Source organism: Eupeodes corollae, chromosome 1, assembly GCF_945859685.1.
Source record: "Eupeodes corollae chromosome 1, idEupCoro1.1, whole genome shotgun sequence".
Taxonomy (NCBI): Eukaryota; Metazoa; Arthropoda; class Insecta; order Diptera; family Syrphidae; genus Eupeodes; species Eupeodes corollae.
In genome coordinates this window covers 164,821,804-164,844,523 of record NC_079147.1, presented here as the reverse complement: position 1 = coordinate 164,844,523, position 22,720 = coordinate 164,821,804, and the positions used below count along the sequence as shown (strand labels likewise).

The window sequence follows — 22,720 nt, the reverse complement described above, 5'->3', positions numbered from 1 at the left end:
ACTTATGGGGCAAAATTTCAATTTTGGTTTTATGGTTTAACAACATTTGTTTATAGCTTTTTTTTACATTAGTACTGAACTAATGAGTAATGACTTTGTCCTTCATTTTCGGATATAACCTCTATAAAACGGTTTGGAACAGTAACTTCCATTATTTTTAATTATCACAGAAAACTTAGATCTAGGAACCAAGGAAAGCTTGAATTAAGGTGCCCTTGTTATATATTGTATTCAAAATTCAACTTATTACGAGTTTAACATTGATCTTTAAGGTTGTGGGGTTGGAATCGGACTGCTTATCCTCGATCAGTTGCATCTCCTCGATGGTTCGCTTTGTGGTCGTTATCGTCGGTCATAAAACATCCTTCTTAACTGTTGGTGGTTTGGGTCGTAAATGTTTTAGTTTTACGACGGTCAGATAGTTTATCTTTGTTTTGTATAGTTCGTCAATGTTTTATGACGGTCGTAAACCTCTCTTATCATTTGCGTGCGATTCCTGTTTGTCCCGTCTGGTTACCACGTGTTAACTCGCCATGACCGAACGTTTTCAATTATGTTACAGCGCGGTGAATTTATTATTTATACACGTCTTCTAATTAAATTTAACTTCTAACAACCCTCGAAGTTTAAATGGTGAAATTACACCTGATGTTCGGATATGAAGTCTTTTCAAAATAAACTTATTCTTTCATGGAAATACAAATTGTAACCAACGGACCATCTAGGTTTAACTTTTTTCATCCGAAGAGATAACTCGGAACATCTGATGCTCCTTGCCCAAAACACGTTTCTTCACTGAAAAGTATCGCTTTTTTATATTATGCTTTGAACTGTTGTTATTCTGTGTGATACTCAAGTTTATTTAAATTAATTAAACACAGTGCGAGCAATTAGGATGCACATTGGTTTTGAATGTCTGCACATTGTAATGCCTGGGAAATATTGAGTCAGGTAAAGCATTCCACATTCGCGTAGTGCGGCTAAGGAAAGAATCTCTGTGCTTAACAGTACGTCTGAAATTGGGCTCAAGGTTAAACTGATGGGCATTCCTAACAGTACGGGTATTACGGTTTAATTATTTAAGGGGAGGAATGCAACTGGCTATTTCGCTAGAGCATTGTTTATAAAAATAACGATAAAACAATGACAGGCATGAGACCTTGCGGCGGTGTGCGGGAGAAGCAAATGTCTCCTAAAAAGAACGATCACCTATCATTTTTAGAGCTCTTCTTTCAATTCTATCCAGAAGACTCAGGTATGTTATTATGGCTCCAGCCCAAATATGAGAGTTATACTCGAGTGTAGGACGAATAAAAGCTTTGTAAATTATAGCCAGATCAGAAGGGGTAAAAACACTTCTTGCACCGTCGGACAGAAACCTTAACACTTAGCAGTATTTTTGGCGATGTCAAATATGTGACCACTCCACAACAAGTGGTTTATGATGCACATACCTAGGACTGATAGTTGTTCCATCTCCTCGATGCAAGTACCACCCATAGATAGTAGCATTGGGGGAGGGTTACGCTTTTGGGACAGTAGACAGCATTGAGTTTTCGAAGCATTAAATTCTACACAGTTTTTTAATCACCATTGAACAATGCTGTCAAGATCAGAATTTAATGAGCTTATCATACGCTGCCGTTGGTAGTCCACATCCGAAGAACAAGAATGACAATCTAAAAACGAGTATGAAAAGCAGAGCTAACTGTCATCAGCGAAACAATGTAGAGGGTTAGAAGTTTCAGACAAAAGATCATTTATGAATATAAGGAAGAGAGTCTTAGACAAAACGGAGCCCTGAGGCACTCCACAGTTTATTTTGTGGATATCAGATTTAAAGTCGTCCAATACTACTTGAATTAAACGGTACGAAAGGTAATTTCTAATCCAACAAAGAAGAGAGAGCTTGATTCCAAACTCTATCAAATGCCTTTGAAATATCAAGTGCAAAAATCTTGCTTTCTTCAAAACGATGTAAAGATTTGTTTCACTGTTCGGTGAGATAAACTTTGAGATCACCAGTGGACCTTTTGCAACGAAAGCCATACTGCCGGTCGTTAAGAAGCTTCCATTCTTCAAGATATTTCTTAAGCTGAAAGTTGATCAGCGTTTCCATGACCTTGGAAAAAAGGGACGTAAGTGCGATTGGACGGTAGTTAGAGGGGTGGATGATTAGCCTTTTTTAGGGACAGCTTGGACAAATGCAGTTTTCCATCCACTCGGAAAGAGACAAGTAGAATAGGACACATACAAAAGTTTAGGCAGTGGTTTTGTCAGCGTTGAAGAACACCTCTTCAGAACAACAGCGGGGATACTATCCGGGCCAGTGGATTTGTGAATGTCAAGATCTTTCAGTACTCTTGCAACTGTACGAGTGCGAAAGAAAATTCGCACTCGTAATGGAATTGTTTGTACAGGAGGAGTCATGTCACTCATTGGCAGTATCGACATCGAATTAACAGCAAACTGTGCTGCAAGCAAATTGGCTTTATCAATCGAGCTTTAAAAAGGAGTGTCATTGGAAACGAGCTTATGAACTGACGATGATGTAGTGTTGCGCACATTTTTTTAAAATACCCAGAAATTTGTACTTTGTAGTATTTTTGCCGTAATTTCTGGTCATGCAAAAATTTAATGCGTCGAATATGTCCGTTACAAGTCTTTCTAGCTTGTTTGAACTTATTCCGGTTTTCCTCAGTAGGTTTGGCTTTATAAATCCTAATAACCTACAGCTCGAATCAAACCATGAGTTTTGCTTAGGTCTCATTCCACAAAGAATTAAGTTTGTTACCATATTTTTACGGATATTTCTTGCTTCTGTTAAGTCCCCTTTCTATTTCACGCCCTAAGAGTCCTAAAACCTTTAAAACATCTATTTTTGCTCTTTCTGCCTTTCCAGAGCCCCTGAGAGTTCAAATAAAATTAAAATAGTTGTGTTTAACAATCTTTTGGATATTATATACAAAAGTTTTTAAAAGATCGCACTTGTAAACTCCTGCACGGAAATATTCGCAATGGCCTACTTATCCAAGTGGAGCATTTATGTATACGCTTTTTTAGTAGTTCATTATTTGATATTGGGAAAATCTAACGCTAGTTTCTAATTTTCCCTTTAATTTCATTATTCCAAAATGTGATTACTCATCCTAGTTGTTGGCTGTGTAAATAATATTTTAAACTAAAACTGAAAAATTGTGTATGTACGAAATTATTTAACGATCTAACGATTTTCAAATAAAATTTTTGAAAATTAAGTTATTTTTGAGACATCAAATGTCGTACGTAAGTATTCCCTCTTCCGTCTTCATTAGATCCCGATGATTTTCTATGAGATTCAAGTCTGGGTAGATTTTGTTTCTAGTCCAATACGTCCACATAATTCTCCTTCAAAAAGGCAGTCACTCTGTTGGCCTTGTGATAAGACGCAGAGTCATGCATAAACATAATAGAAACCATTTGGAACAGTTCTTAGAAGAAAATATGGTTTGTTTTATGATTATGACTACCGTGATAATTTGTTCATCCATTGTTAAAGTGCATTTTAAATTAAATAAAACTTCCGTCACACAATAAACTTTTGACTATCTAAACTTCTGTGTAAACTTTTTATTGAAAAAGCTTAAATTCATGTTCCCCCACCTACGTACAACGTCACAAAAAAGTTCACAATATACGATGATGATGATGTTTATGCAAAGCTTGAACTGCTTTTTTTTAATATAGATTATGACAGCCATTGAAAATGAAATAGCAAAACTATCTACGCTAAACGATAAATATTCTGCCTGCGGAACGGGCTTGTGTATTTAGTTGATTAGTTGATTGACTACATAGTAGAAGCAGAAGGGTGCTTTGCCAATTATATTTATATACACGAATAATTGTCACTGCCACTGCCACTGCCACTTCACTAAAAGTCGCCTACATAATTCTAAAAAAATACGACTAGGAACATTTCGCTTGCTTTTGTTATTACCTGGCACACTGTCGAGTGTCTCGTTGGCTTTGTGTCGCGGAAAAAGAAAACGTTCACAATCTCAAGGCCAAGGTGGAATGTTCCGTTCGTCTGAATTTCCTGTCATTCCAATTTAGTTGTAAAATCCAATTTTTGAATAGTTTCAACTAAGCTGTCAAACAGTCGCGTTTAGTTTTTATACACAACTACCTTACGAAAGGTTCATAATAGTAATACCTACGCAATGGCTTCAACGGGTCCTACAGTTCCACCAGCAGCTGCTCCTCCACCACCACCGCCAGCAGCTCCAGCGTCAACAGGAAAAGGATTCCCATCAAAGGTATACAATGCACTGGTTGGATCTGTGGATAAAGTTGTTCCCGACAAATTGCGTCCTCTATGGCAGCATCCCGCAGGTAGGTCATGCACGATTAAAAAATATATGGAATAACCTGTTCTCCATGTGATTTCTCACGTGAGATACAAGTTGTGGCAAGATAATAATGATGGCTTTTTGCAGGTCCTAAGACAGTATTCTTCTGGGCGCCTGCCTTCAAATGGGTAAGTGCGGAAATTCAAAAATTGACTTACATAAGAAATAATTTTGTTCAAGGTTGACGGTATCTCTCGTGTACGAGTACCTATATGTTTTTATTTGTTTGCATAATTTGTCATATAATCAACTCAATGCTCTTTTAGGAAAACTTGAATTTCCTTAACTATTGGAAAACAGTGCGTTTTATTTAACATAACTAATTATTTGCATATGTTACTCTAATAATAATTTGAATTGTTTAAGAAAATAGTCTCATTTATAATCAAAAAACTCGCTATCATATGAACTTGAGTTATGAACCTTATTATAAATCTGTCTGGCTTATGGTGAAGTGATTATTATTATTGTAGTGATAAGAATCGAAAACAAACTGAGTCTCAAAGATGCAAACATGTATGAATATGGTTTTAAATAGTTTTTTATCGTGCTATTATGATGTGAAAAGAACCGTATCCAATAAAATTAAATTATTTAATTAATTAAGTTTGGAACGCGTGGCGTGCATTTTGCATTTTACAATACTATAACCTGTGGATTGTAAAAGAGCGAATAAAGTTTAATTTTAAAGTTGCTGTAGGTAGAGTTAGGTTCTCTTAAAGATTAGCGAAAATGAAAAACGATTTTTTTTCAAACACAAGTTATGAAGCAAAAAAAAATTTTTGAAAAACGGGAGATTTATACAAAATATTAAAAAGAGGCTGGGATGCGACCCACACTGATAACTTCCCATCCCGTCTGTCGATTTGTCTTGCTTAAAAGTTTGTCTATATGTACTCGTACCAATTTTTACAAAATTTGCGTACTATTTTTTATGAAAAAACGGACTGTTGGATTTTTATATAAAAATTACTGAAAACAATATTTCCTGTGAAATAAAATAAGTTTGAAGCCAATATATTTAATTTTTGAAAGCAAATTTTTACCAAGTTTTAGTATTGTTTTTTTTAGAGTTTTATTTTTTGTAAAAAAAACTTTCAATTCGAATTTTTTAAAAATTTTACCAAATGTTGAAAACAATATTTCTTATTAGATTAAATAAGCTTGAAGCCTAAATTTCAAGTTTTTGAAAAGATATTTGAATCGATATTCAATTTTTTGAGTAATGTTTTTCTTAGATTTATATTTTTTATAAAAAAACTGTCAATTAGATTTTTCTCAAAATTTTATCATGTTTCAGTCGTAAAATTTTGGAGGTGACAAATTTTTTTTTTCAGTTTCATTGATTTATAAAAAAAACCGTTATATTGATTTTTAAAAAAAAAAATATACTCGTACCTGTTTAGTATCACTTTACAATATATTATATAAAATTTAATTCAAGTCTCTAGCATTTTTGGTTCGTAAGATATTTAGGGTTAACCAAAACCAATTTTCTTGAGAGCCCTTTCTGCATATTTGTGCCTTATTATCTGTATAACAAAATTTATTTGAAGTTGATATCTCTTCTGGTTCTTGAGCTATGGAGGACGAAAAAAACGTCGCGAACGTACGGACGTACGGACATACGGACGTACGAACGTACGTACTCACGCACGCACAGACATCTTTCTAAAAATCTTTTATTTCGACTCTAGGGACCTTGAAACGTCGAGAAATGTCAAAATTTTCAATTTGACAAATCGGACCCATTACAATAACTTCCTATGGGAAGTTAAAAAGAGACACAGCCCGACAACTACCCGTCCTGTCTGTCGATTTGTGTTGATTAAAGCTTTAACAAAATATTCATACAAATTGGATGTCAGATATCGAGATATCCAAAATTGAACATCAACTTTTACTATTTTTTTCAAATTTGAATGTTTATGAAAAAAATTACTGTTGCATTTTTATAAAAATTTTACTGAATGTCGAAAACAATATTTTTTATAAAAGAAATTAGTTTAAAGCCAATATCTTTAATATTAAAAGATATTTAAAGTCGAAAATTAATTTTTACCAACCTTGAGTATAATATTTTTATTTTTTGTAAAAAAAACTTTAAATTCGATTTAAAATGTTCAAGGTAACAAAATTTATTTTTTTTTCTTTTCAAAATTAAGTGAGTTTGGTATCACGTCACATTATATGTACATATGTACGGTGACCATATTTTCCGAGACAAAATAATGAACAGTGCCCAGTTTTTAAGATTTTTTTTTATTTCATTGAGTAAAAGTAAATAAATATAATATAATATAAATAAAGTAATAAATATAGTATTATTAGGTATATTTATAAAATAAACAAAAAAGGAACTTTCATCGATAATAAACAAAACAAACATACAAATAACACAGATTCTTTCAGTCTCTAACTTATTAACAAACACAAAATAAAATCTTAAACACTTTTATATCATATTAGCTAACCAAACAACTTTGACATCGAATTAAAATATAAATATTGTTAAATAAGTACTTTTCGGAAGAACAATTTTTTTAGTTTAATTCTGGCTTTCCTTTTAAATAATTCTTAAATTCAATGCATTTAATTTATAATTGCATTTGCAAGTTAAAATACCCTGATTGTTTCAATTTTCATATTGTAATTTTCGTTTGTCCATACATTGTTTAAAATTGAGAAAATTCTCTCTGTAAACAAATCTCTACGATTTTTGAAAAGTATCATTTTTTTATTTAAAAACATACAAATTTCGACCCACCTACATATCTCCAGCACTTATTTGGCTCTCCTTCCATTCAATAATTTTTCTGAAGAAACATATTTTTTTACATATGAAAACTCGTCGAAAAGATCAGTGTCATTAATTGAAATATTGCTTCTATTTTTCATAATATATGTACATTAAACTTAACTCCACTTTGTCCTAGGAAAGAGTGTAATCCTTGCTTTTCATTTATTTTTGAAGTGAAGGATATTTCAACAATGCAATAATTCCAACAGTCGGAGTGCATTCTCAAAATTACTTTTGGAAAATGCCATAACTAGTCCAAATGCAGAAAGATTAGTTTCATTCCCATACACTGAAAGTTATTTTTTCCATTGTCATGGTCCGTAAAACTTAATGGTAAAATGTATTTCCAGTGGTGAAAGTCATCCTGTGCGCAATTGTAATTGTAATTTCCATCTTCCGCTGTATGTAAGGATAAGGATGTATAATATGATTTGTAATTGGGAGAGTAGGAAGTGTTCCGAAAAAAAATATTAAGAATTATGTTGTAAGGGTACGTTTTCATTAAACATTAAATGGTTTTCATGCTTGGGCCTTTCTTAAAAAAAGTCATAAAATAATGACCAATTTCAAAAATAATGAACATTTTTATGTTTTCCGACACAAAAAATTTATAGTGAACATTTTCTTCAAATAATGAACTATTCATTATAAAAATGAACGGATGGTTACCGTTATTATATGGTATAAATAATATAAGTCAAGTCTTTAGCGTTATTGGTTCGTGTGATATTTTGCGTTCCCTTTTTCAAAAAATGTTATGGTACAAACCCACCCACTCAGTTTTGTTGGGAGTCCTTTCTGCATATATTCTTTATTATCTCTTACAACAACAACATTTATTTAAAGTTGATATCTCTATTTCTTGAGATATGCAAAACGAAAAAAGCAAGTTAATGGCTTCGTTCAATCTCAGACATATAGGGTATCCGGATACCCTTTTGTAAGTGTTTTACGTGTAAAATAACAGCTGATAAAAAACAGCTGAGATGTCAAAAAAAGAATAGAATAGGTATCCAAAAATGTCTGGGGTATATACATAGGTATCTGACAGAACAGCTGATTCAACACATCTTGAATTTCAAGAAACTTGAAAACTGATTTCAACTTTTTGTATTTGTCGGTAATAAAATGATACAAAATGTTAGTTGAAGTTGTATTTGAGGATGTTCTGCACATAATAGACAATAGATTCTGTATAGAATAGTTTTAATTTGTAATCTTACAACAGTTTTGACTTCGAAGCTTAATTGTTTCTCTGCTTTTTGTGAACAGCTGAAAGTTGTTTTTATTTTTTGACAGCTATCCAACTCGTTCAACAAGGTATCTAAACATCCACCTATCCAACACGACATTGAACGCAGCCAATGACTTTTGAATACAAAATTGTAATTCATGTGTAAGTGAATAGGGACTGCATAAACGCAAATAACACGTTAAACTATTATTAGGTCAAACTAAGCTTAAAAATTTGCAATCTATGAATTCATTTTTGAATTATTAACTTCCTATAGGAAGTTATTGCAATGGGTCCGATTTGACAAATTGAAAATTTTGACATTTCTCGACGTTTCAAGGTCCCTAGAGTCGAAATAAAAGATTTTTAGAGAGATGTCTTTGCGTGCGTGTGTACGTACGTTCGTACGTCCGTACATTCGCGACGTTTTTTTGTCGTCCATAGTTTAAGAACCAAAAGAGATATTGATTTCAAATAGATTTTGTTATACAGATAATAAGGCAGAAAGATGCAGAAAGGGCTCTCAAGAAAATTGCGTGGGTGGTTTTTTTACCATAGCAGTTTGAAAAAAAAGGTGAACATTTTGGTTAACCCTAAATATCCTACGAACCAAAAACGGTAGAGACTTGAATTAGGCAACGGCCTAATCACTGATAAAGCTTCGGTTCCCATCGATCACCGAAATCAATCATCAGTGAGCGTGGTAAGTAGAAAGATGTGGGACCGTCTCGAAACCTACCGCGTGCTGTTGTCATGTGTTTCTTTCTTTCTGTTGTTCTTTCTCTTCTGTCCTTCTGTCTCGTATTAATGTCTTGTGTTGTTATCACCTTCCATAGCCTAGTTGCTCAAGGTGCTGTGTTCTCTACTCTGCACATTTATGTGCAGAGGAGTGTGATATATAATGTAATGTAATTTTATATAATATATTGTAACGTGATTTCAAAGAATTATATTTTTGAAAAAAAATCCATTTAGCGTTTTTTTATAAATCAAATAAACAGAAAAAAAATTGTCACCTCCAAAATTTTACGACTAAAATATAATTTCATCTCCAAAACAATGTTTTTGACATCTGATAAAATTTTGAGCAAAATCGAATTGACAGTTTTTTTTATAAAAAATAAAAATCTGAAAAAAAAACATTACTCAAAGTTGGTAAAAATTGAATATAGCTTCAAATATCTTTTCAAAAACTTAAAATTCAGGCTTCAAACTTATTTTATCTTATAAGAAATATTATTTTCAACATTCTGAAAAATGTTGAGAAAAATCGAATTGACAGTTTTTCTTACAAAAAATCGAAAACCTAAAAAAAATTTACAAAAAATGGTAGGTAAAAATTAATTTTCGACTCAAATTATTTTTTCAAAAATTTAAACTATTGGCTTCAAACTTATTTTATCTTATAAGAAATATTGTTTTCAACATTCCATGAAGTTTTGAAGAAAATCGAATTGACATTTTTTTTACAAAAGATAAAAGTAAAAAAAAAAACAATACTAAAACTAAATTTACTTTAGACTCAAATAGCTTTTCAAAAATTAAAAATATTGGCTTCAAACTTATTTTATTTCACAGAAAATATTGTTTACGACATTCAGTAATTTTTATATATAAATCCAACAGTCCGTTTTTTTATAAAAAATAAAATCTACAAAAAGAGTACGCAAATTTGGTAAAAATTGATTTTGGTTATATCGGAAACCTAACATCAATTTTTACCAATTTTGAATACTGGAAGACATTGACTTCAAATAAATTTCATTTCTCCAAATTTTTTATGTTAGAAATAAAAACTTAAAAAATGCTACTATAGTTGGTTAGAAATTGGTTTTCGATTAAAAGTCTCGTTAATAAAAAAACATTTCGAAATCCAAAATGCCAAATATTGTTGTTCATTTTGAAATTATAAAGTATAATTCAACTGACAACTTTTTTAACGAAACACGAAAACCTACAAACTTGTAACTAAGTGAAATGGACAGACGGGATGGGATGTTATCAGTGTGGGTTGCATCCCAGCCTCTTTTTTTTTAATTCATTTGCCACTTACTTGCTTATGATTACAATTTATATTTTTAAATAATAACTCACTAACTAAGTTATGAATTAATTGTTTTTAAATTTACAAGTCGTCTAAGGACTTATAAATGACTTAATGATTCCTAATGCCAAAATTCGCAACTTGTTTACGTTCTTACCAAAAGAAAAATGTTTGCGGTATTTGGGTTTTTAGATTTTTTAATATTGTAAATAATTAGATATACTTAAATTGTTTTTTTTTCTAAATGAGGATTTTCAAGCGTTGAAAAGAATTATAATTAAAGTTTGAGAAGTGTTTAAGCGTATTTTAAATAAAACTTTTATTATTGAATTAAACAACTACTTATAAAAATCACAAAAATATAAAAATATAATTTACAATTGCTGCTAATTTTTGACAAGTATTTTTATTAATTCAGTTTCACTCTAAATCATTTTTTTTTCAAGCTGCTGATTTGATTTACTTTAATGTTTATTTGAGTTTTATGAAATTAGTTATAGTAAAACATCTTTTCATTACGATTGTTGTTTTATTTTTATTTTTTTTAATAAAGATTATACATTCATATATAAACATACATTCTGAAATCAAATTAATTTGTTTTTTATTACGTTTAAAAAATGCAGGAAAAGTTTTGGATTAGATTAGATGAGATTAATTTATTTTTTTTTTTTAAACAAAACAATAAACAAAAGAAGTTATAAATAAAAGAATTTAGTAAACAATAACTTCAAATAAATTAACACAATTTTGAAAAGAATTTAAAAAAGCAACTTACAGCCTTATTACGGTTGTCAAAGATCAATTAATTGACAATTGAAACATTTTGTCAATTAATTGATAAATTGGTATTATTAACGCAAGTTGATCATTTTTTGATCCATTGTGAACAAAGATCAAAAATCTATTGTGAATAGTGCCTATTTAAACAAATTTTTGTTTTCAAGACATTTAAAACTTCTTTCAAAACAACTGAAACCGTTGGTTGCGCCATACCAATGTTAAAATCGTTCCCAACACTCAACTGGTAGCTTCCTTGCACAAGGAATCTTAAGACAGCTGCAAATTTTAGTATGTTTGGGATGGATTGTTGTCTTTTCGTTGGTTTTAACTTGTCGTTGATATCTAAAAATACATTAAGGAGGGCTTCTTTCGAAAGTCTAAAGTTTTGAATGAATCTAAAAGTGAGCCAAATTAGATTTTGTAATGTAACTAAAAAAGATCTTTTATCTACATGCATATGTTCAGCCAAATCCATCGGATTTGAAGCATCGCGTAGTTTTCTTCGAATCTTTGCTTGCTCCAAAGTATTTTCTTCTTCAATTTCATTTTCACCGAAAAATAGTTCAATAGTAGACATGCTTTTGGCTTTCGCGATCCGTAAAATATTTTATCAACAAGGAATTTATGATTGACTGAAAATTTGATAATTAACAAATATTTTGACAACCATAATACCAAGACTGTCAATTTGAATCATTCACAATAGATCTAATTTCTGAAGAGCGTTCACAGTTTATCAAAAATTTTGATTGCTGACAACAATAATACCAATTCATCAATTTCATTGAAAAATGTGTATTGATAATTGACAACCGTAATAGGGCTGTTAGTTTCAAAAATAAAATTAATATTAATTATCTTTAACACATACAAGTTTGGTTGAAGTGGCAAAATATTGCACAATATTATTGGGTAGGCGCCCCAGACGATTCAATATTGTTACAATAATTTGGTTGAAAGCTAATACTACACTCTACAAAATAAAGTCAAGGACACACACAAAATACGACTTTTTTTAAAATTTATTATTGGATTTTTACAAACTAATTTTACTTCTAGTATCTTTACAACTAAACCTATATAAGGAAAAACAAAAATATGAAAAATTAGGCTTTACTTTATTGTTTTGATATGGGTTATTCTTTTTCAAAATGAAATATTGTTAAGGCCAAATGTTAAAGGCCATTCGTAGTTAAACTTAAAGTTTTAAATAGGCGTCCAATATTTGGTGCTTGGTCCTTTGCGTTGAATAAGATCTCGTAGACATCGTGATATTGAAATTATTAATGATTTTATTTGACACATATTAATTTTAGCTCACTCTTCTTAAACAACAATTGTCAAATAATTTAAAGTGTAAATAAACGTCTATTTTTAAAAACGTTTTGTATTAAAATTGCCCAAACGATCTCTATGCTTCCTCGATAGTGACGTTGACGCCAGCGCTAATATGATCACAAGTTTGATTCTCCTGGGAATGAGAACTTTTATCCCGAATAGGGTTAAAAGCATCAGACCTAGGGAAAACGCATGGTTCGATGCGAGCTGTACAGAGGTTATTAGGGTTAAGAAGGTAAGTTTCCGTTGTTTTAAAGCCAATCCAACTGAGGAAAACCGGAATAAGTTCAAGCAAGCCAGGAAGGCCTGCAACGCCCATATTCGACGGACAAAATTTTTACATGACCAAAAATTACGGCAAAAAATACTTCAATGTCCCAAAGGCAGTAAAAATTTTTGGTCATTTGTAAAAAATATGAAGAATTCTTCCTCTTCCTCGGTTCCTACGCTCGTTGTGAATGACAGTCCATTTGTTAGCTCTTTAGAGAAAGCAAATCAACGCCGCCAATTCAACGCTGCCAGTGAGTGTTATGATTCCGCCTGTACTTGAGCGAGTTAATGATTCTATGGGGCAAGTCTTTTTTCGCACTCGTACTGTAGCGAGAGTCCTAAAAGATCTTAACATACATAGATCTGCTGGTCCGAATGGTATCCCCGCTGTTGTTCTGAAGAGGTGTTCTTCATCGCTGGCAAAACCACTGCGTAAGCTTTTTCATCTGTCCTACTCCTCAGGTCTCGTTCCGAGCGGATGGAAAACCGCATTTGTCCAGCCTATTCCCAAAAAAGGCGAATCTTCCTCAACGTCTAATTATCGAACAGTGGAACAAATCTTTACATAGTTTTGGAGAAAGTAAGATTATTGCACTAGATATTTCAAAAGCATTTGATAGGGTTTGGCATCAGGCTCTCTTATCGAAAATGCGTGCTTTCGGTTTGCATGAATCCCTCCTTCATTGGATTAGTAATTACCTTTCGAATCGTTCAATACAAGTTGTAGTGGATGGATTCAAGTCTGAAAACTACAAAATAAATGCTGGTGTGCCCGAGGGCTCTGTTCTATCCCCTACACTCTTTCTCACTTTTATTAATGATCTCCTGTCTGCAACATCTAATCCAATACATTGTTTCGCTGACGATAGTACTCTTAGCTTTTCATATTCGTTTTCAGATTCACACCCCTCTTCTTCGGATGTGGAACTGCAACGACAAAATATGATAAGCTCATTAAATTCCGACCTAAACAGCATTGTACAATGGGGAATAAGAAACCGCGTGGAATTTAATGCTTCGAAAACGCAATGCTGTCTTGTATCGTTAAAGCGAAATATACCCCCCCTGCCATTATCCATAAATGGCACTTGCATCGCGGAAACTGAACATCTCGATATTCTTGGTATGTATATCACCAACCAGCTTTTGTGGAACGATCACATACGCGTTGTCGCCAAAAATGCCGCAAGATGTTTGGGTTTTCTAAGGCGATGCAAGAAGTTTTTCTTCCCTTCTTATCTGGCTGTTATTTACAAGACTTATATACGTCCAAAGCTTGAGTATAACTCCCATATCTGGGCTGGTGCTCCTGCAACTTACTTGAGCCTCTTGGATAGTATTGAACGTAGAGCATTTAGATTGATTGGTAATATTACCATCATAAGATCATTTACGTCACTTGAACATCGTCGAAATGTTTCTTGTCTCACCCTGTTTTACCGTTATTTAAATGGTTTATGCTCTAGAGAAATAGCCGGCTGCATTCCTCGCCTTAACCAGTTCAACCGTAATATTCGCGCTTCTAAAAATGCTCATCAATATACCGTCGAGCCCATCTTCGCTCGTACTGTCAAGTACAGAGATTCGTTCTTTAGCCGTACTATGCGAATGTGGAATGCCTTGCCACACTCTGTCTTTCCCAGCTACAATATTCAGGAATTCAAAACCAATGTGCACCGACATCTCTTTTCAACCCCTCTCTCCCTTTCCTAGTGCTCACACTGTGTCTACATAATAAGGGTAATATATCCCCTTGAGTGTGCGCTTATTATAAAAAAAAATCGGGTTCGAGTTTTGAAACATAAAAAGCAGCGTTAAAGAATCGCGAAAGATACATCCCGCAGCAAATATTTCATCCGTATATTTTTGGGAATTTATTTTCGTATAGAAACATCAGCTTATGGCAAACCAAACTATCAACGTACCACCTTTAAAATTGCAAGTTGTTCTATGCTGCTTTTCAGTTTGTTAATCATGCCGAAATTATTGGCAACCGTCTGGGCCTAGTCAATTTTGTCTCATTCGAATAAATTAATATTTCTCACCTAAAGTCAATCGGTTCGCTTTTTGACGAGATTTAAGTTTTGGTTTCGGGACGCGTTTCACTTATTCAATATTTTAACGCCTTTCAAAACTTGTTACACCCGACTTGGTCTCACATTGAGGTTTAAAATGTGAAAAATGTTAGATCGACTTATCGATTCATCAACGGTTATGCGTTTGACTTCTCCCCAGGTTAATTTAGGTTTTTACCTGAACTTCACTTAACTCCATATAATTGTAACTAAGCTTTAAGAAAATGCCTATTACAGATTCACTTCTTGAAAGTATGTCATCGATATAGCTAGGTGTTTTCCTCTGTTCTCGGTAATCAGCAACAAAACCCCGCTCTTCTTTGGATAATGACTGTCAGGAGGGTTGCCATTCCTTCTTAAAAATTTTCATACAAACAGATGGAACAGCAGTGTTTTTTTGTTTGTCCTTATCGTTATTTCGCAGAGTGTAGTAAAGCCAACATGATGACTGATACTTTATGGATGAATGGATGATGCTTTGGAACGTAAATAATTTCTCCAAGTAATAAAATAACACTTTGCCAAATGCACTACTTTTTTCAGAAATCGATTTTTATTGAAATTCTTTTCTATAATTGGTCCGCAAGGAATTACATTTCTGAATTACTTTCTGTTTATATTGTTCACTTTTTACTTGCGACATATGTACAGGAACTATCAGCCCTATTATAGTAATCAAATATAAACACGATAGTTGATAATAGTTGATAATTAGGCTAAGTTCATTAAAGTAAAAGTGCAGCAGTAATGCAAGATCTGCGCTCATAAATGTAAATACACTGCATTACTGCAGTCGGTAACTCTGTTCAAAAAAACAGTCTTACAGCTGAAATGCGATCAAACCTGCAGGCATTTTATTTCTGTTGCCGCTATGCAGGAAAATGTCAGAACAAGATGAGTAGGTAAAATAATTGAATATTTATAAAAAAAATAAGTTAAAATATAATATTTATACTTCATAGAAATTAATGAATGAATTTGTTCCATTCAAAACATTTAAAATAAGTCCTAATAAAACATTTTTATTGGACATTTTGAAAGAATTTTATAAAGACACTAAAAAACCAGTAGTAGTAGTAGTAGTAGTGTGATTTTATTTAAAACAAAATATTGAAATACATTATGCATACTTAAACACAAAATATAGCATTGGCTTTTGCCGTCAGCCAGAAAAAAAGAGTATTATTTAGTTAACATTACATAAATTGAATAATTATAATACTTATAGTATCTTTATGTTTGATTTTTGTTTACAAGACAAATTTTTGAAGTACCAAATTAGAGTTACATGATTAATATGGATTCACGCCTGTATTTTTAAAAAGCTTCATTTATAATTTGCATTCTATAATTATATGCTGCCTTTACGAATGAGTATAAGTTCGTCCAATTTTGGCCGTTGAGTATGTCCTTGGTTTCTTCTAAAGTCAGTAACCATTTTCCCCAGTGTGCACGTCGAATCGTTTTCAATATTGGGCATGTTCCCAAGAAGTGGAGGACATTTTCGGTCACTCGCAGGTTGCAAAGACTGCACTCTATGCTCCCTTCAGGTCCATAAGGCTGATAGTTTAGGCGAAGCAATTCCCCCCTGGTTTTGAAAATCGATGATATTAAACTAATTGAAAAGCGGTCATTGAAATAGTTGTTTTCGCCAAGGTTGTACTGCAGCAGCTTATACATATTTCGGGATTCACTCCTATGGGCCAATTCTTCAAATTCAGCAAACATTGAAACTTCAATTTTTTCCAACAGTGTAGGGAAGCTGTCTTTCCAAGATTCTAGGTTGTTTTCTAATAACTGGACCTCATGCTGGGTGCCGAGTCTTGTCCATTCTTCAAAGAATTGAGACTTTTGGGATAGAAGATGTCTTACTATCTTGTTTGGCAGTCGATGATTTGGGAGCGCTATTATTTTGGAGATATAGTACAGATGCATCTTGAGGGTGAAGACGTAGAGCGGCGCGACACCGGTCTCTAAGTGCAGCATATATGTCGGGGTATTTTCCAGGAGCCAGAATATCTTTTTTATAAAATACCTCAAAAGTTTTTCAACTTCCTCATGCTGATTTATTCCCCATACTTGCCCCGCATAACACATAACTGATCGCATGACCGCTTCAAAAAGCTTGTACTTAGCACTCGGAGCAATGTGTTTTTTCCCAAGTACTCCGTTCCAATTGCAGTTGATTGCTTTTTTTGCTTCCTTCAACTTTTCCTGAAGATGCTTTTTAAAAGAGAGCTGCGGGGTTATGATAATTCCGAGGTATTTATACTCCCTTACCACATCGAGTTCCTCACATTCCCATTTCCATTTCTCATCCCTTGCATAACGTCCTGTTCCATTTCGAAATATCATCACTTTAGACTTTCTGGTATTAACTGTGAGACTCCACAGCTGGCAGTACAATTGCAATTTGTTTATCATGATTTGCAACATATTTGGAGTCTCTGCAAAAATGACAATATCGTCTGCATAAAGCAATGCTTTTATGTCGGTACCCGCAAAAGAAATACCTCCTGGAAGAAACGATGTCAGGTCATCTAAGAAGAGTGAGAAGAGAAGTGGACTCAAAAGGCAACCTTGTTTGACTCCTGATGTCGTTTGAAACCAGTCTGATCTTTCAGCTCCGTCCCATACTGCTGATAAATTATCTTCATACAGCCGGCGTATTATCGTTAGCATTTTTGATGACAAACCGAGACAACTGAGTTTGTAGAAGAGAGCGATCCGGTTGATTGAGTCGAAGGCTGCCTTAAAATCAATGAAGAAAGCATATAATTTCTTTCCTTTGCTAATGTAAGAATTAGCGATACTTGTTAAGGAAAAAATATTGTCTACTGTTGAATATTCCTTCCTGAACCCAGCTTGAAACTCACTTAGGAGGTTGTGTTCTTGTGTCCAGAGTGTCAGCCTGTCTAAAATGACTCCGGTAAAAATTTTCATAACTGCGTTCAAGAAAGATATACCTCGATAGTTGTTAGGGTCGTTTACATCACCTTTTTTAAATAGGGGAAAGATGATATTCTTTCGAAAGTTTTGTGGAATTTCACAGCTATCAAAGATGTAGTTGAAGGCATCCGTAAGCTTTGTTATGAAATTTTCCGATGCGTACTTGTAGAATTCGTACGGGACACGATCCTCCCCTGGAGCCTTATTTATACTGCATCTGTTAAGGACATCTGTTATCTCTTGTGTTGTAAAAGCACGGTCGAGATAATCGTTTCCCACCCATGGGTAGGCAAACTGCATTTGATTTGGGCTTCCTGAGACAGAAAGTAACCGTTCGAAATGTTCCGCTAATGTAGTTATGCTTATTTCAGTTTTCCTCGCAAATGGTATGCCATTTAATTCCCGAACAAGCTTCCAAAAAGCTCGGCTGTCTCTTACTTCCGATAATCTTTGCATGAGAGAGCGAGAGTATTGGTTTTTCTTTTCTTTACAAATTGTTTTGAAAGCCTTATTTGCCTCTTGATACCTTGATTTAGCTGACATTAAATTTGTTGCTCTGAGAAGTTTCAGAAAGCCGAAAGACTTTTTCCTTGCTGCCTCGCATTCTGCATCAAACCATGGATCCTTCCAGTTTTGCATGCGGCGTGATTGAAAAGTTTGTGCTGTTTGAGATATGCTTGAAACTAGCAGATCAATACCTCGAGTGGACTTAATTTGATCATCGCTTAGAGTATTTATACACAAGTCAAGGTTCATTTGATATGACGCCAACAGAGTTCCTTTCCACTTAAGTTTAGGTAGTAATTTCAGACCTTCATTTCTTTCTCCTTGTAATTCACTGAATTTACACTTAACATTTAATGGAAGGTGATCAGAATATACTAGTTCCTCAACGCTTAGATCATCTACACAATCAAGCCACCTTCCACGAATGAGGCAGTAATCTATTGTGGAACAGGAAGTTCCTCTTATAAAGCTGAAGAAACCATAACCCGCGTAACTCAAAGAATAAACTTTATTTTTCTATCATACTTTTTTATAGGCTCCTTCTTCGATGACATTTATGAACTGATTTTTGATATGGTACATCTGCCGCACTCTTGCAGTAGTTTTTCTGTTCATAAATGCATTGCATGAATTTTGTCGGCATGACTTAACAGCAACAATTAACAATATTTTTTATAAATAGTGAATTAAAAGATCTATTTTCGATAGCTTTATTGATAAACTCGGTATTACGGTTATCAAACATATTGATACCCATCAAATATTCTATCAGCTACAAAATCTTCGTTGACTGACTTAGCACAACCTCAGGATTTTCCTCCATTAGTTCCACAAGGCTTTCTATTTGTTTTCTGTTGCTAACTATTCTACTCCTAAATTATTTAATGAAAAAAACTTACATTATTCCGCAGAAATTATTTATAGACTAAAACACAAGAACTCAACACAAATGACAAACGTCAAACACCAAACAAAACCTATTCACAATCGTATATTGATTAGTATTCACAATGGGTGAAAAATTATCATTTGATACTCATAATACCAAATTATCAATAAATTGATAGAAGTTATCATAAGCCGTTTATTTTGAAAGTGGCATAAGTCACTTTTTTTTAAGTCGAGAATTTTTTTCAAAAATGAAAAGATACTGTTCAATTGTATTTAGTATTGCCATTAACTCGATTTTTTTGAAAAAGTGACTTATGCCACTTTCAAAATAAACGGCTCAGTTAAATAATTGATAGTTGATAGCCATAATAGGGCTGTATGTATATATGGTAATCATTGCATTCGTACAAAATTTCGTACCTACACGAAATTTTAATCAAACATGACATTACGTTAGTAGCGAAGTATAAAAGTGGGTCCCTCGATTCCGTCCGACTGTCTTTCTGTCCTCGCCCCTACAGCCCAAACCATTCTGTCGATTGACTTCAATTTTGACAATTAAGGTTTTGATTTTTTAAGACTACAGATAACAGTAGTCCCCATACAGATTTTTTGGTCAAAAATAGAAAATTCGAAACTTCTGAAAAACAAACCGATAAATGTTTTAAATTTTCACTTCCAATTTTTATATTTTTGTATTGCTCCAAAAGAAAACTTCTATAGAACCGTTTCCATTTTAAGTTTTCTCAAAAACCAATGAAACGATTTCAAAAATGTTTTTTTTTCTGCACAAGACCTTATAGTGCGTCAATAATATTTAATGATCAAAAATGTCATTTTTTTTATATAATTTTTTTCGAAATTCGATTTCATTTTCAAGCACAAACTTTATCGCTCATCTGCATAAAATATTAATTTCAAAATGGACTAAAAAATAGACATTTTGTTTGTTAATCATACTAAAACTTTTTCTTTTTACAGGGTCTGGTGATAGCTGGGTTAAGTGATTTGGCGCGACCGGCAGATCAACTATCAGTACCTCAATGTGCAGCCCTAGCAGCAACTGGAATAATTTGGTCACGGTACTCACTTGTAATCATTCCCAAAAACTATAGTTTATTTTCTGTTAACGTATTTGTTGGAGGAGTTCAAGTTGTACAACTCATAAGAGCTTACAATGCTTCGAAAGAAAAGAAAGATTAGAGTTTAAATCAAATATACACATATACAATTTTTTAGTCTCAAAGGCGGGTAAGTAACACAGATAACCAAATGTATAATATTTCTTTTTAATTAATAATTTGTTTTTTGCATTTTAGATAAACATCACTAAAGTATGTATCTAATAGAGGATAATCAATTTTGTGTTCTTAAATAAAAAAAATAATTAAACCAATTGATAATGTGATTTGTAAACAAACGGAGCACAATCAAAACGAAAAAAATAAAATATATGTAGATGTATAGATTGTATAAGTATAACGATGATAAAGCACAATTTAACGATGTACCTTCTTTAATTATAAAGTTCTTTAACTTATTGATTGATTCAATGATAAATGTTTGTACATAACGTTTGGTCTAAGATCAAGATCAAATATATTTCTTTTCAAATTGTTTAATAAAATTGAACGTATAATAATGTTAACATATACTTATGTACATACATGCTTTAGGTACTTGTGATCACAACTTATTACAAATTATTAATATTATCTTGCCTATAAGGAGCAAATTTGTGAATATAAATATGTATTAGATACATAACTAGCTAAAAAATAAGAATAACGATATTGTAAATAAAGACGAAACGGCGACTGTAAGAAATAAAATTATTTAAAATGTAAAATAATACAGTTTTTATTCGCAATAACTTTCTTTTCAAGTTCGAATTTTTCGTTTGGTTACTTTTCGATTTATCTAGGTACATTGATGGAAAAATAATAGAAACGATGAAAAAACTATGGCGGATCCAGGTGAAGGGGTCGTAGGAGTTATGACTCCCTGGGAGATAATTTGTTTCCTTTTTCGTAAGAATTCCCTTCAATTCAAAACTATTATTATTATTATATATTTATTTAACATGTAATTAATTACAGGCTAATAATAAATTTAAAGAGCTACCAGCTGCAAAGACTTAAGAATTTCAGAAAGTAGTAAGCTTATAGCAAGCGTCAAACTACGATCAGAGGCTCATCATAAGTGCATGTGTTAGTTGTTAGTAAAAAAGAATACAATTATAGCCTAACACACACACAAAATACAAAACAAAATTAGCATTTAACTATTACAGAACAAAAAATAAAATGAGAACGTTTACGATAGTGGAGCACTGGTTCTAAACAATGATTTTAATTCCACCTTATTTAAATTTAAATCTATCGATGAACAGTTTAAGTTATATAAAATGCTCATTCGACTTAAAGCTTCATTCTTCCCATAGTTAGTTCTATGGAAGTCAATATGTATAAAATCAAATGTGCGCAGGTGATGAGTTCCGCCCCGGTAATTCAAATGTACACAAGATAGCAAATAAGGTGCATCAATTTCACCATTAATGAGTTGATGAAAAAATACTAAGTCATTATTAACACGCCTTTGATGGAGAGATTGCATTTGAAGAAGTAGAATACGATGTTCATAGGGAGGCAGATCATAGGGATCTTCCCAAGGAAGACCTTTTAGGGCAAAGCGAATGAAATTATGTTGAATTGATTCAATACGTTTTCTATGAATTTCGTAATAGGGAGTCCATACCTGCGAAGCATATTCAAGATGAGGACGAAAAAGGCAATCATACAGCAATGTCCAGCGTTTTATAAAACCAAGCATAGAACTTGCCTTATTAACACTTAACCTTATTAACGGTTGATCTTTTTTTCACAAAATGATATTTTTACTAAAATATGCAACGCTTTCACAAACAACTTGTTCAAATACTTTAGGAATGCAAGAAAGCTTTGCAATGGGCCTGTAGTTGCATATATCCGACTTGTTACCTTTCTTGAAAATTGGTGTTAGAAATGACTTCTTCCATATACTGGGAAATTTGCCTGTTTTTAGAGAAAGTTTGAATAAAAACGTAAGGGGTTCAACTAAAGCATTACTACACTTTTTTAGTACTATCGGTGGAATACCATCAGGTCCGGCTGAGCAGTCATTATTCAACGCAGATAAAAGATATATTTAATTTACTTCTTAAATTGATTCATAGATTTATTTCTGTTTCTAATAAGATTTCGTTAATTTTGTATATGTTTGATGTATTTGGGCATTTTAATATTTCGGTTAGGTCTTTTCCATTTAATATGTTATTGATGATTGGTCTGAGTCTGGTGTCGTAAAGCAGATGTTGAAGGGTAGATGTAGTGTGGCAGGTAGGACATGTTGGAGGGGACTCTTGGGTGGGTGGCAGAGGTGTGACCAAGTCGAAGTCGG

At 32.9% G+C, this 22,720-nt stretch overlaps 1 protein-coding gene across 2 annotated transcripts; it reads left to right on the top strand.

The window, feature by feature from the left end:
• Positions 1–3,802: 3,802 nt before the first annotated feature.
• LOC129940289 (mitochondrial pyruvate carrier 2-like) lies at positions 3,803–21,134 on the top strand. 2 transcript variants are annotated; one of them, XM_056048576.1, is made up of 4 exons: positions 3,806–4,374; positions 4,479–4,519; positions 20,264–20,533; positions 20,602–21,134. In XM_056048576.1, exons 1-3 carry the CDS (start codon positions 4,203–4,205, stop codon positions 20,483–20,485), a joined length of 435 nt encoding a protein of 144 aa, XP_055904551.1. In that variant the 5' UTR covers positions 3,806–4,202; the 3' UTR covers positions 20,486–20,533; positions 20,602–21,134. The 2 variants fall into 2 exon arrangements, with proteins under 2 accessions (XP_055904552.1, XP_055904551.1); XM_056048577.1 differs by lacking the exon at positions 20,602–21,134 and having other exon boundaries at positions 3,803–4,374; positions 20,264–20,537.
• Positions 21,135–22,720: the final 1,586 nt, after the last annotated feature.